Here is a 12,580-nt window from a genome sequence, read left to right on the forward strand (position 1 = left end):
ACTGAAAAAGTGTCTTCTCACCAGTCATCAGGCTCCATTGATGTTGGTGCACGTGCTAACCTTCTCAGAATTTGTTGAACCTCATTTCTGAAAATGGCCCCAGGTCTCAGCACGGAGGCCTCAGCTGAACTTCAACCTCTAGAACTGAGACCCATCAACTTGACAACACAGAAGGTTAAACAGCTTGAATCCACAGGGGAGGAAGCAGGAAGCAGCACGTGTCAGTCTGCTTTACAACAACTCTGTGTTTCGTTTTTAGCGTTTAAATTGAGAGTTTGCCAAGTGAGAAAACTACAGTGGCTGACAAAGGTTAATAATGCCACAGTGACTCAAACTACTTCATGAGAAGAATTGCACTGCAGATTGAGAAACAACCAAAAATAACAAAACAACAGAGACAAGCAGCAAAAAGACGAAAAACACTGCATACATAAAAAAAAACACACACACAGAAAGAAAAACATAAAAAAAAAAAAACACTACATATGCAGACCCATACAAACACAACGACCAAAATGTAGTTCATCACAAATTAAAGTGTCACAATCATCGTCATTTTAAGTGAGGATCATGAAAAACAACTGTGACCCTGAATGGAGGGCGTGACCATTATTTCTTCTTCACTTCCATTAAAGATGACACCATCACAGCCATCACTGTCACCCTCCCTTTGATTTCACCACACAAGGAGATGACAAGAGAACTCAGTAGGAGGAGGGGAGGGCTGAGAGACACACGAGAGGATGACGAGGAAGTGAGAATGAGGAGGAGAACGGGAGAGAGGGGGAAGATATACAGGTTATGACAGAAATATCACAAACAGGAAGTTGGTGTCAACGGCAGAGGAAACCAGATCTCTGCGCTCTGCAACCACCTTCGCCTCTCGCTCACTTCTCCTCCTCCTCACACTGTCTCTCAGTCTCATCCTCAAATTTTCCATTCATGCACTTCAAACGCAACAAATCAGGTCAAACATGACGCTGATACTTTTATTGAAACTCAAAGGCTCACAACATTAAAAGAAAAGTCCACACAGTAAACGGTCCAACAGTGGGAATGTCGTAATGGTCTTTCTGATTAGAGAAACATTTCATTTATTTCAAAATGCTTAGCCCACTTCTGCCAGCACAGTCTTAGCTTAGCTTAGAACGAGGATTAGAAGACTGAGACGTTCCTTAAAGTACACCTGCTAGCATCTCCAAAGCTTTACGTGTTGTAAGTCATCTGTCAGCTGTGTGCAGTTATTTCAGTAGTAGGTCCAATGAGAACAACTGCTAAGGTGAACACAATGTTCAATGATTGAAATGTGGCTGTGTTACCCCGAATAAGATGCCGGTAAAGCATCACATTTTAATAAGTTACAAATGAGTTCAGCCAAAGGCGCACAACTGGTCCGTACCCTGCATCAGAAAAAGTACGGCTACCAACGCTAACACACTGTAACACTTTTAGACTGCTAACAATCTTAACAATGTTACAATGCTAACAATGCTAATTGGAGTTTAGATTCTGTATATTGAGAATGGGTCGGTTTTATTGTTCAGTTTGTTCATCAAGCAGAAGTGAACTTCCTGCACTGACATACGTATTGTGGGATGAAGATGCATCAGAAGTTGAAGTCACTGTTTCTGTTGGATGAAGGCTCTCTGCTGTCACTTACTGCCAGTCGCTCCAGAGCTGATTGGAGAACATACAGAACAAGCAGATTTACTATAAGACTGTGTGTGTGTGTGTGTGTGTGTGTGTGTGTGTGTGTGTGTGCGTGTGTTACCTGGATATGACAGCCTCTTCTCTCCATCGTTTTTAACTGTAGTTTTCCCTCGGTGATAAGACACTGACAGAGACAAATGTTTGAATCACATCAGAGGTTTCATCTTCAGTCTGCCGCTGTCCCCGTCCTTCCCACATTTTCTGACCTGTCCATTTGTCTCTGACTCACAGCTTTAAAATCAAGGCACTACCTTGATAGGCAGATTATTCCTGATTGTGTGTGTGTGTGTGTGTGAGAGACTCACCGCTGTGGCTCTGTGTGGGTCCGATCCAGCGACTCTGCCTCCGGTCCGACACTGAAAAGCACACAGTGATGAGGCAGGGCTGATGACTGCAGCGTTGTGCGTTTCACTTATGCTGGTCTCTCTGGCTCAAAACATTATGATGTGTTTTGATTTGCTGTGATCTGTTGTGTTGTGTTTTTTGGTTTGTGTTGTATTTCATTGACTCTTTCTTGTGCTTTCTTTTTTCTCGTTTCCAGCTCAGTAAGAATTGATTGCGTACCAAAAAGTTGACACGTGCACTTGTCTGTTGTACATGTGTGTGTGTGTGTGTGCACTCACATCTCTTCTGCAGGGCCTTGACTGCTGGTCTGGTGAAGCGGATCAGTAGGAGCAGCAGCAGCACCAAGCAGAGCAGTGCAGTCACCACTTTGTAGGCGTTCAACTGCGCCTTAAGATTCGGCTTCTCTGGATACACACACACAGATGTAGTTTTTCTGTAAGCTTGGTCTGTGCAGCCTGTGGTGGAGCTCTGAGGCAGTGTGGTGGTTAATGTGAAAAATGCAAAGGACACACACTGATACACACTCAGACACACACAGTAGACTCACTCTTGCATTTCACTGACAGCATCTCACAGCCGTCTGCTGGCTCTGTCCCCCCGTCAGTGATGAGATTACCCCTCTGGTGGGTGTTGAATGTGACCCAGGTGGGCTCACCTTCACAGTCGTTCTTGTTCTGACACACGTCTGCTAGATGAGTCTTGACCTCTGAGCTGCTGCAGACGAGCTCGTTGTAGGTGGAGTTGAAACGGAGGATCACGTCCCCAGCACACTGACCGCCACGCTTCCAGCTGACTGTGAGGAAGCCTGGCTTGCGTGCAGGGCTGCAGGGTTTGGGTGTGGGGGGGGCTGTTGGTGTAGGATTTGAGCAGGAACACAGGGTGGTGGTGCTGGTGTTTGGAGAGAGGCTGTCGTCCTGTATGGTGACCGCTTTACTTGTTCCTGCGTCAGCCTCAGAGAGACCCATGACGGTTACTATGAAGATCAATGCAGATAACAACACACTGGATCAAAAAACCAACAGGTCTGGATTTGACCAAGCTCATGAATGAAAACAGCATTTACACAAAAAACAGTTTGGGTTCAGTGGAACTTAAGACACAATCATGAGACAAAACACAACAATGCGTCATTCATCTGATTCAAGCACGATCTATAATCAATTTAAAATCTATTTTAACCTCGAAACCCTTCATTCAGCAACAGCCAGCACATTTTAAAAATTCATTCATAAGCAGTTCCCTTAAGAAGGAATCTTCCAACATCATTCATGACAGCCAAATCAATCCAGGGCCCAAATTAGAATAAGGTTTGATTGATTGATTTGAGTGATATTTCCTCTTTGTGTGATCAAATGTCATGAGAAGTCATTTTTTGAAGCAGCTCTCCAAGCGCAGGAGCCCTTTATGATGCCATTAACAGCTTGAAAATAGTAAATAAAGTTCTCAACTGTTCCCGTCTGGATTTGTGCTGTTCAATTCAAATTAAATTCTTTGATGTGTTCTGTGCAGTGTTCTTTGATGAAGTCCGTTGTGATTTTGGCTGCTTTAGTTTTTGAAACCGAAAGAGTTGACTTATCTGTGAGAGGATCCAGTCAAAAATTAAAGTCAGCCCCTATTAAAATATTTTGCCATCCTGCTGAAACCTTCTAGAAAAAATCTGGAAAAATTACGAAAAATTATGATCGGGTGCGAATAACTTTAGTAAGTTGAATAAATCGGACAATTCGCTGAAACACATCAGCCCAGTGTGTCAACAGTTGTCACAGGGCTGTTGTTATTTATTAAAAACAGCCTCTCCCCTGGCTTTAGAGTTAGATGTTCAACACATTCCTTCCTCAGTTTCTTACGCTCCTGCAGGGTCAGGTGGGTTTCTTGTATAAAGGCAACTTTTTCTAATGTGTTTAATCCATCCACATTGAAGCTCATGAATTTCACGATTTGACCCCCTTCATGAGATAAATATATCCCACACAACCAAGTAGAAAAAACTAAAGCACCATATAGAAAACTATGAGGAACTATTCTTGAACACTGAACCTTCAAACTGGGCTGTGCACTTTGCCCCTATCAGTAGTATTCAGTCAGTCGGCTTAGTCTGTAATCAGTCTCAGTCAAATGCAAACCAGCAGAAACCTACGCTGGTGACCTAAATTATTCAGTGTCGTTAACATCAGCGTTAAACTGGAGCGTGGTTGGTCTCACAGACTGTGGCTGTTTGTTCGCCTGAAAAATGACACAGGAACGCTGCTGCTTCCTTTGCTGTGTTGAAGAGTGTCCTTTTCCCGCCAGAGGAACATGACCCTCAGGTGGACGGTGTGCCAGAGCAAGGTACGCTCGCTCATTATCAGTGTCTGTGTCCCAGGGTGACCGGATCATTCCCCTCACAGCCCAATCGTAGACTGATAACACGAGTATTTCTGCTTTGACTGTCGTTCTCCAGTTGACCGATTTCGTCTCTCAGAAAGTCGTTTTCCTTTCTCGGCTTGTTAACACCAGGGCCTAAGTCCACCAGTTGTCTCTCCGTTGTGCTAATGCGCTCCTGCTTCCCTGTCTCCTGGTGGAGAAGGAGCAGATCTCCTCCACCCAGGTGTTCCTGTGCCGTCGCCGGCATCATGTTCGCTTCCTCGTGGTCACACTCATTAGTCTTTCCGACGGTTGTCAAGCTGAGTTCACTCACAATTTTTTGGCGAGGAGGTTTGTTCCTGGGTCTCAAGTCCATTCTGCAGCTATCCGAGTCTCAATGTTAAAAATAATTTGGAAATAGATTGCATGTTTGGAGAGCTTCCATCTAGCTCTGCTGCATCACATCCCTCCCTGGCCCATTTTGTTTTCATGTGTTCATTTTAAACTTGTGGCTTCTCACTTTGAGAAAGTGTCTCAGACATTTGACCCAAAAAGTAAAAAATATAAAAATAATCATTACATTGTGTATATCCTAATTTCAGTTGATGTTCACTAAAAATATTCAACAATTTGCTGCATGTCATCTTAAGAAATACACTCATGGGGGCTTTGGATAAAAACCTTTGTAAGCGTAAATAATTATTTAAAAAATATTTAAATCAAGGGTTAGTGGTAGTATTTCATAAAGACTGCGGCGATAAGCTTTTCAAAACCCACGTACACATCCAGCTCACTGTCCAGATATCAAGCTCTTCTTTTTCTAGTTCCTGCTGCTGAAAAACAATTCACATTGGAAGGACAAAAGAGAGAACAGAGAACGGAGGAATGAGAAAAACATTGTCATCAGCTCATAATCATAAGAATTTAGGGACAGTTGAAAAGGTCTTATTGCCAGGCTCAGTGAAAAAGTGTTCTCAGTCATGTTTGACAATCACATTTGATATATATTTTTTTAAATCAAACTTAAAAAAAAAAATGGCGCACAGAGTCAAAAAATTAACACAAAGTCATGTTCTTAATCAGCAACTAAAGCATAAACACACATTAATAGTTTCAGGATTATCTGGTGTGAGTTATTTATTGACACGCGTTTTAACCTGTCTAATAAACCATTTACTGATGACATTATGTTTTATTTGGCAGGACTTTAACGTGCTTTCATGACCAGTTCTCATTTTTGTGGTGAAAGCTTCAAATATTATTGTAAATGGGACTCACGAGCTGAAACATTTCTCAGTTTTAAATGTCAGGGCTTATTCGGTGCCGTCATCTTGGTGGTGGGACGAGTTTCAGCGAGAGGATTTCAAAGGCTGAGCAGGCAGAAGTGAAACTGAGCGGAGCTTCTTGAGTCTAACTCGCCACTGTATCGGAACCTGGTGCATGGAAGACACGCTCTATGTCTAAATCTGCATTTATTTTAAAATGACTCAGTATTTCATTGTTTTGAAGGGAAAACTTACAAGACACTTTATATGCATACATGTTTTCCGTGTCCAACTGTGAAAGGCATACTGAGTTTGAATGAATCAAGCAGTTGTGAAATAATATCTGATTTTCATACAGTCTTTGATTACGAAATCATCATTCATTTTCAATACATGTCGGTATTCAGTGATAGAAATAGACTGTGAAAAGAGAAACTCTAAAAACATTTAAATAACAGAAACATGACAGGAAAGTATGTCCACTGAGGAAGAAATGCTGCGATCTCTCACTTCTTTAACAATAAAAAAAATCACTTATAGAAGTGAAATATTGTCAAAAGAATAATCACAAAGCAGATTTTGTTCATTTATACTATAAGTATATTTCAGATTTATATTAAAATATTAATATTTACCTTTGTATGCATTACAATTTGTACATTATTTCTTATTGTGAAGACTTTCTCAACATAGTTTTGCTATAATTATATTTAAAATAGATGCAAGAGTTTTTTCTGATGCCATCCAGTTATTTTGATATCTAGAAATGTAACGGCTGATGGTCACTGTACGGGTGTTTGAGTCCGACCAAGGGCCCTACGCTGTGTTCTCTCCCAATTAGCATCTGGAACTAAGCCATTAAAACGCCTCAGACATGCCTAAAAATGAATAAATCATCAATGAATAAATAAAACTATAACCTTAACTCAGTGAACTGATTCTAAATGTCTGAAATCTCTCGGTCCTTTTTTCAGTAGAAATTAAAAGTAATTCATTTGAGGAACAAAACATAGAAATAAATATATGAAAAAGCTTTTTACATTAATATTTTTTGTTATACGTATACGTATGCTTTGTATGTATTTATCTCTTTATTTTTGCAACTATTTATTTTATTTATTTAAAAAATGTATAATATATTTATAAATTGTAAATTACCTATTTCAAATATATTAAATGAAATTAATGCTTTTCTTACTGAATGAATGTTTCTATGTCTGTTTAGTTTACATGTAAAAGTAAATGAACAGATAAATAAAAAGGTAAAAAAATAAATATAGAAATGCTTTTGTTTTTAATTGATTTATGTATTTGAGTGGAGATCGTGCAAATTGCTATCGTGTGATTCTGCTCTTCTCAGTTTTATCTAATGTGTAACGAGCTGACTATCAATAACGTGTCAGAGGCTCCAGATTAAAAATCTGGATTTGGAACACATCTGTCTGACCCTGATCAGGTTCCTTCAGAGATAAATAAATAATATCACTATCAGCCCAGACTTCACGGCCTGTTGTGTGGAGGAGAGACCATTCTGTAGAAGAAACTGTTGCGGGGGCCTGAGAGTCCACAGCTGTATCTCAAAACTGCCGCTGTAGAATATCTCAGCAGTTGTGTCGTCATTAAAGCTACACATAAAAGATTTCTACTTCAGATCCTGGCTGACTGAGAGCGCTCCGTTCACTCAGCAGCTGCTTGGAGAAAACCAGGAAACAGGAACTTTAATGTGAAGAACGAAACAATGCAAACAGCAACAACACACCAGGTGACTCTCATTGTTACCATGGAAATGTGTGTGGCACAATCTGTCAATAACACATGCTCTATTCATTCCCTGCTTTATGGGACCACAGCGACTTTCAGTGACCATGTGAGCCGTGGGGTCATGCCCTCAGAGCCCTGAGTCCACATCAGACTCACAGACCAAGAACCTTCATCACTAACTAATAATTCAAAGGAGAAGGAGGAACAGTTTCCCATTGATTTAAAATGACTTTTTGCTGCCGGCGGAGTCGCACCATGATGGTCATTAGATAGAATGAAGGTTCAAGACTCTTCAGGCCAGAATCTGGGTCCAGGTTTGCAGATATAGTTTATGCAGGAAGGCTGAGGAGCAACACAATGACGAGACGACTGCAGAGAGCAGATAAAAAGTGTGTGGATGGAGTAAAAGGATCGGAATGCATGACTGTAGACATGACATGGAAAACACCAAAGAAGAAGATGAAAGCAAACCAAAATCAAAGGAAGTAGAAAAAGAGGTAAAAAACAAACAAGACACAGAAGAAGAAAAAGAAGCTTGTATATCACTCCATTGGATGTCGCTAACTTTGTTTCTTCCTGTAGCCTGTTTGTTCTCCCCGTCCTCTCCCTTCATGTCCCTCCATTTGAGTCGCTGAAGCAGCTGTGCTCCATTTTCATGCTCAATACCTGCCGCTGCAACAGCTATCATCGACTGCCATTATTAAAAAATGCTATTGTCACCTTCTTTCTGATTCTTCCTTCCTGTTAATATTTCCAAAAGTACATTAAGTAGCACCCGATATCACCCTCTCCAGATCTGGAACAGGAAGGAGAACTCTTCTGACACTTTGACTCCAAACAATAACTCCACTGACTTCCTGGATTGGAGATAAGCGACTTCTCCTCCACTGCACACACCAGGACCTGGTTCAAGTGGAGGCCCTCCAGCCTCTTCAGTCCCTCCAGACCCTCCAGGTCCTCCAGCCCACTGGCTTTCAGGGGTCCAGGGTCCAGAAATGTTGCAAGTATTGACTCAAGGTTAAAGCTAATCCTCCATTGGTTCGACCTTCCAATCGAAGTCTCCAGCCAATGTGACGTGTCTATTGTCCATATGTTTATATCACCAATACACTTCCTATTATCAACGCTCTGACCTTTGACCTCCCTGTAAACTCTCACCTTGACCCCCCGGTGAAACCTCCACGTTAGACCATTGACACGAAGGTGTTAGTCAGCAGGAGGATAATGCTAACTGACATGTGGCCCCGATTGATTGGCTCCTGATGGTGATTTGGAGATGGGGCTTGCCAACATATTAAACTCATGAATGGTTCAGACCATCAGTGACACATCAGAGACACATGTCCACAAACATCTCCTTTTATCTTGTTGAAGACATCGTTCAATCATTCGTGTTTCCTGTCAGCTCCAAACACCAGCAGGGGAACAGGAAGTCTACTCAGATACCCACTGGTTGCGTAGAGACTGACCTGATCTGACCAGACACCTGTGCTTCGTCTTTGTCTCACTTTGTCTCTGGTTTGTATTTTATAACATACTGTGCGGCTGGCGGTTGATTGGACATAATAATGTCCAAGCCTGATTTCAAAGTGTCTCATTGAGGTGAAACAGAAACATGGTGAACTCACCAGCAGTCAGGAGGAGAAGAGCTGAGACAGTGACAGTGCTGCGGTCCATCACAGAGCAGGAGGGTTGATCACATCCAGGCAGCAACATCAGAAAAAGTAGTGAGATAAGAAACAGTGGAGAGGTGTAACCTCACTCTCTCTCTCTCTCTCTCTCTCTCTCTGTGAATCACTTCATACTGCTCCCCTGACCTGCTGCTGCTGCTGCAAAAGTGCAGATTTCCTCCCTTCAAAGAGCGAGCAGAGAGAGGAGGGGAGACAGAAGGAGGTGATAAGACAAGAGGAAAGCGGAAGTGTATGTTCACTTTTTTATCATAAACTTTGATTCAGTTAATGAGTTAATACTGATGACTTCTGTTTTCATCTGAGAGAGAAAGATCCTGATGTGTATATATATATATATATATTTGTATATCTATTTGTGTGTGTGTGCCTATCCATTCAAATAAATACACAAGTTATGTGCAAATTATACATGACATATATGTATATATATATATATATACATGCTGTATTTAAATAAATGGAAAAGTGAGAAAGAATATAATAAACATATATTTTTATTATAATATAATAATTAGTACCTATGTTATTCCATATTTTGTAAAAGAAAAAAATCTATATTATAGAAACATTATATTTTATAAGCAATTATATCAAGGCATTTAAACACACACACACATATGTATATATCACCATATTAACAGAGATACATTTACAGAGAAAAAATATTGCAGCTTTTTTGTGTGTTTTATTGATTGATAAAGAGAAATTCCCAGTGTGTCTGTCACTATATTAGTTCAGCATCAGCTAAAAATCATTGTTCGGTGGAAATGACTGAGTCCAAATGAAGTGTGACAACACTGAATAATGAAGTTATTTTAACAACATGATGTGCAAGCATTTTTGATTCTTCTCTCAGTGCAGTTATGATAAAACAAATTCTGTATTTCATGGTTTGTGTTCGCAGTTATAAATAATGTGTCGATAAAGCCAATGAAAAATGGGCTGCTAATTTAAGATATTTTTCAATCTCAACAAGATAAACAAAAACTGTCCATGAACTGGTGCAGCTGAAATTAGATTTTCAATAACAAACAGGAAAAGAATAGCATATGGAAAATATGAAACTTGTAAAATATCAAGGCGATATCCTGTAAAATCTCACCAGTTTAAAGAAATTTGGGAGGATCTAAAACTTTGCTCCTAAAATGACTGCCCATGTTGATTTTGGAAAAGTTGAACTGTATACAACATGTCTGTTTATAGTTTATCTGGTCGCGCCCCTGCAGGACAACGTGTCACCAGGAATGACACATACAGTCACTACAGGTCAAATATTTTCTCTTGACTCATCAATCACCTCCATCACTCTTTACTGGTCTTTACGGTGGCAAAAGCCCCACCGACTTTCACCTCCCACTAACCCACCCCCCAAACACACACACATACGTGTTGTTTCTCAAACCTTTCATGTATTGTGTATTTCCATAGGTTTTACAGTTTTTAGTGTTCATGGTGTGTGCTTTTTTTTATCTCAAATTTATTTAAATAGCGCCAAATCATACCAGAATTACATCAAAGCACTTTACGTAAAGAGCAGGTCTACACCGAACTCTATGGATTTGTTCATGAGTCCCAACAAATCCCTTCAAAAGTAAGCACTCGGCTGCGGTGTCAAGGAAAAACTCCCTTTGAGAGGCAGAAACCTCGGGCAGAACCAGACTCTGCTTCGGCTGGTTGTGTTGAGAGAGCGTATGTGTTCTTTATTTGAATTTAAAAATGTGAACACAGACACAATATACGAAAAAAGTTTTAGCTCTGCTGGGAAACCTCACATAGAACATATGTGGTTGATGATTGTTGAAATATCGGCCAAAAGTAGACAGAAAATACTTTACACTGTACTGTGTGATGATTAGATATCATATCATATTTGATCTATTGTGGTGAAGTTTGGGGAAACCCAAAAGATGTACATGTTGCATAAAGGTGCTATATGGACAGCAAAGCATGCTGGATATCGAGGGCATCCATCTTGTTTTTTAAAGACACAAACCGTGAAATTCATGGACTTTAAATTAACCTAACGTTAACTTCAAGTTAAGATTAGAACTGCACGAAATATGTTTAAGTCACATTAGGGCAAGTTGACAAAGTTGTTATGATTTAAGACAGACAGTGTATTTAAAACAACCGTCTGCACCTGAACCCAGTTCTGCGTCTTCCTCACTCCTTCTCCCTGTTTTTCACTCATGGAGGGATTTGTTGTGTCTCCCTAAATAATTCTATACAGATTTTGGTCTGGAGCTGCTTTCTGCTGAAGTAAAGACTCTTCACTTTGGTGCTGTAGAAATAAATGTGATTTTATTCGACAGTGCCGGTACACTCCACTCCACACCTGTTCGAGGTGAACATGGAATCCAAACAACTTTAACGACAGTTCTGTGTAAGGTCAGACTACTTCAGTGTGGACAGCTGATTGAAGCTGAAGCATCAGAGTGTATTTTGTTGAGCTGCTGCCTCCTGGTGGTCGACCTGAGGTTGGACCTACAGGGAGTCAAAGTTCAGTCATTTCTGTTGAGGGGAGGAAGTGACGACTCAGTTTTCATTTAGATCAACTTCAGTTTAATTATTCGCAAACCAAAATGAGAAAGAAAACAAAAGAGGCTCTTTACGAATATACAGTCAACATCATCCTCATCTTTTTTTTTTTTTTATCATTATCATCATCATCTTTAAGCAGGTAAAGCATCTGAATGGAAATTCACTCTGGTTCAGATAAACTCTGGGTTAATAGTTTCTCCTTTGTGCTTCTTCGAAAACAGACACTGTTGTTCCTGCCCCCTCAGTGTGCGACACTCAGGTCCTCAAAACAAACGCACATCATTCAGGCCAGACAGGAAGTGGGTGGAGTCACCTATATGTGTCAAGGTAAAGCCAGGTGTGTGTGACAGAGAGACTGAGATGGAGCTCATACCTGCTTGTGTATTGCACGTGATTGATATGCAAATCATCCAATTATCAACAAGAGCACATGCGTTTTTCTGACGATTAAAGCCGACCCAGATGTTCTTTGCAAACAAACACCTGGCTCCTCACTCAGGGGGTCCTAAAGGACCACAGGTCTGTATCATGAAGCTGAATTCCAGTTTAGGGACCTACCTTTGGGGTTAAGCATGGGTTTTCAATCTCACTAAAGTGGTTTACTTTCTATTGAAGTACCATTGCCATGGTACTCACATTAAGGGTTAGGGTTAGGGTTAACCCTAACCCTAACCCTCAGCAGGTCTATAGAAGTTTGTGACCAAGTTAACTTTTTTGAGTTTCCGGAGGAGGTCAGCAGACTTGCTCCCAAGTCCACTTCACTCCACTGGGGCTGGAATTTAAATGAGGATAAAACTGTCAGAGTGAGGGATGAGAAGTGATGGAAAAAAACAATAAAAATAAAACCGATGTGTTGGAGAGCTTATTGTATAATTAATTAGGTTTTTTAGACACTGACAGAGTCAGCATTCTTTGTGGCTTCTG

At 40.6% G+C, this 12,580-nt stretch overlaps 1 protein-coding gene across 1 annotated transcript; it reads right to left on the minus strand.

Moving 5' to 3' along the window:
• Positions 1-975: 975 nt before the first annotated feature.
• Positions 976-9,268, minus strand: cd5 (CD5 molecule). Its single transcript, XM_029508465.1, has 6 exons — positions 9,053-9,268; positions 2,603-3,028; positions 2,334-2,459; positions 2,016-2,066; positions 1,772-1,834; positions 976-1,677 (listed from the first exon to the last, which is right to left on the minus strand). The coding sequence occupies exons 1-6, from the start codon at positions 9,138-9,140 to the stop codon at positions 1,607-1,609; spliced, it is 825 nt and encodes a 274-aa protein (XP_029364325.1). The 5' UTR covers positions 9,141-9,268; the 3' UTR covers positions 976-1,606.
• Positions 9,269-12,580: the final 3,312 nt, after the last annotated feature.

This window comes from Echeneis naucrates, chromosome 1 (assembly GCF_900963305.1).
Source record: "Echeneis naucrates chromosome 1, fEcheNa1.1, whole genome shotgun sequence".
Taxonomy (NCBI): Eukaryota; Metazoa; Chordata; class Actinopteri; order Carangiformes; family Echeneidae; genus Echeneis; species Echeneis naucrates.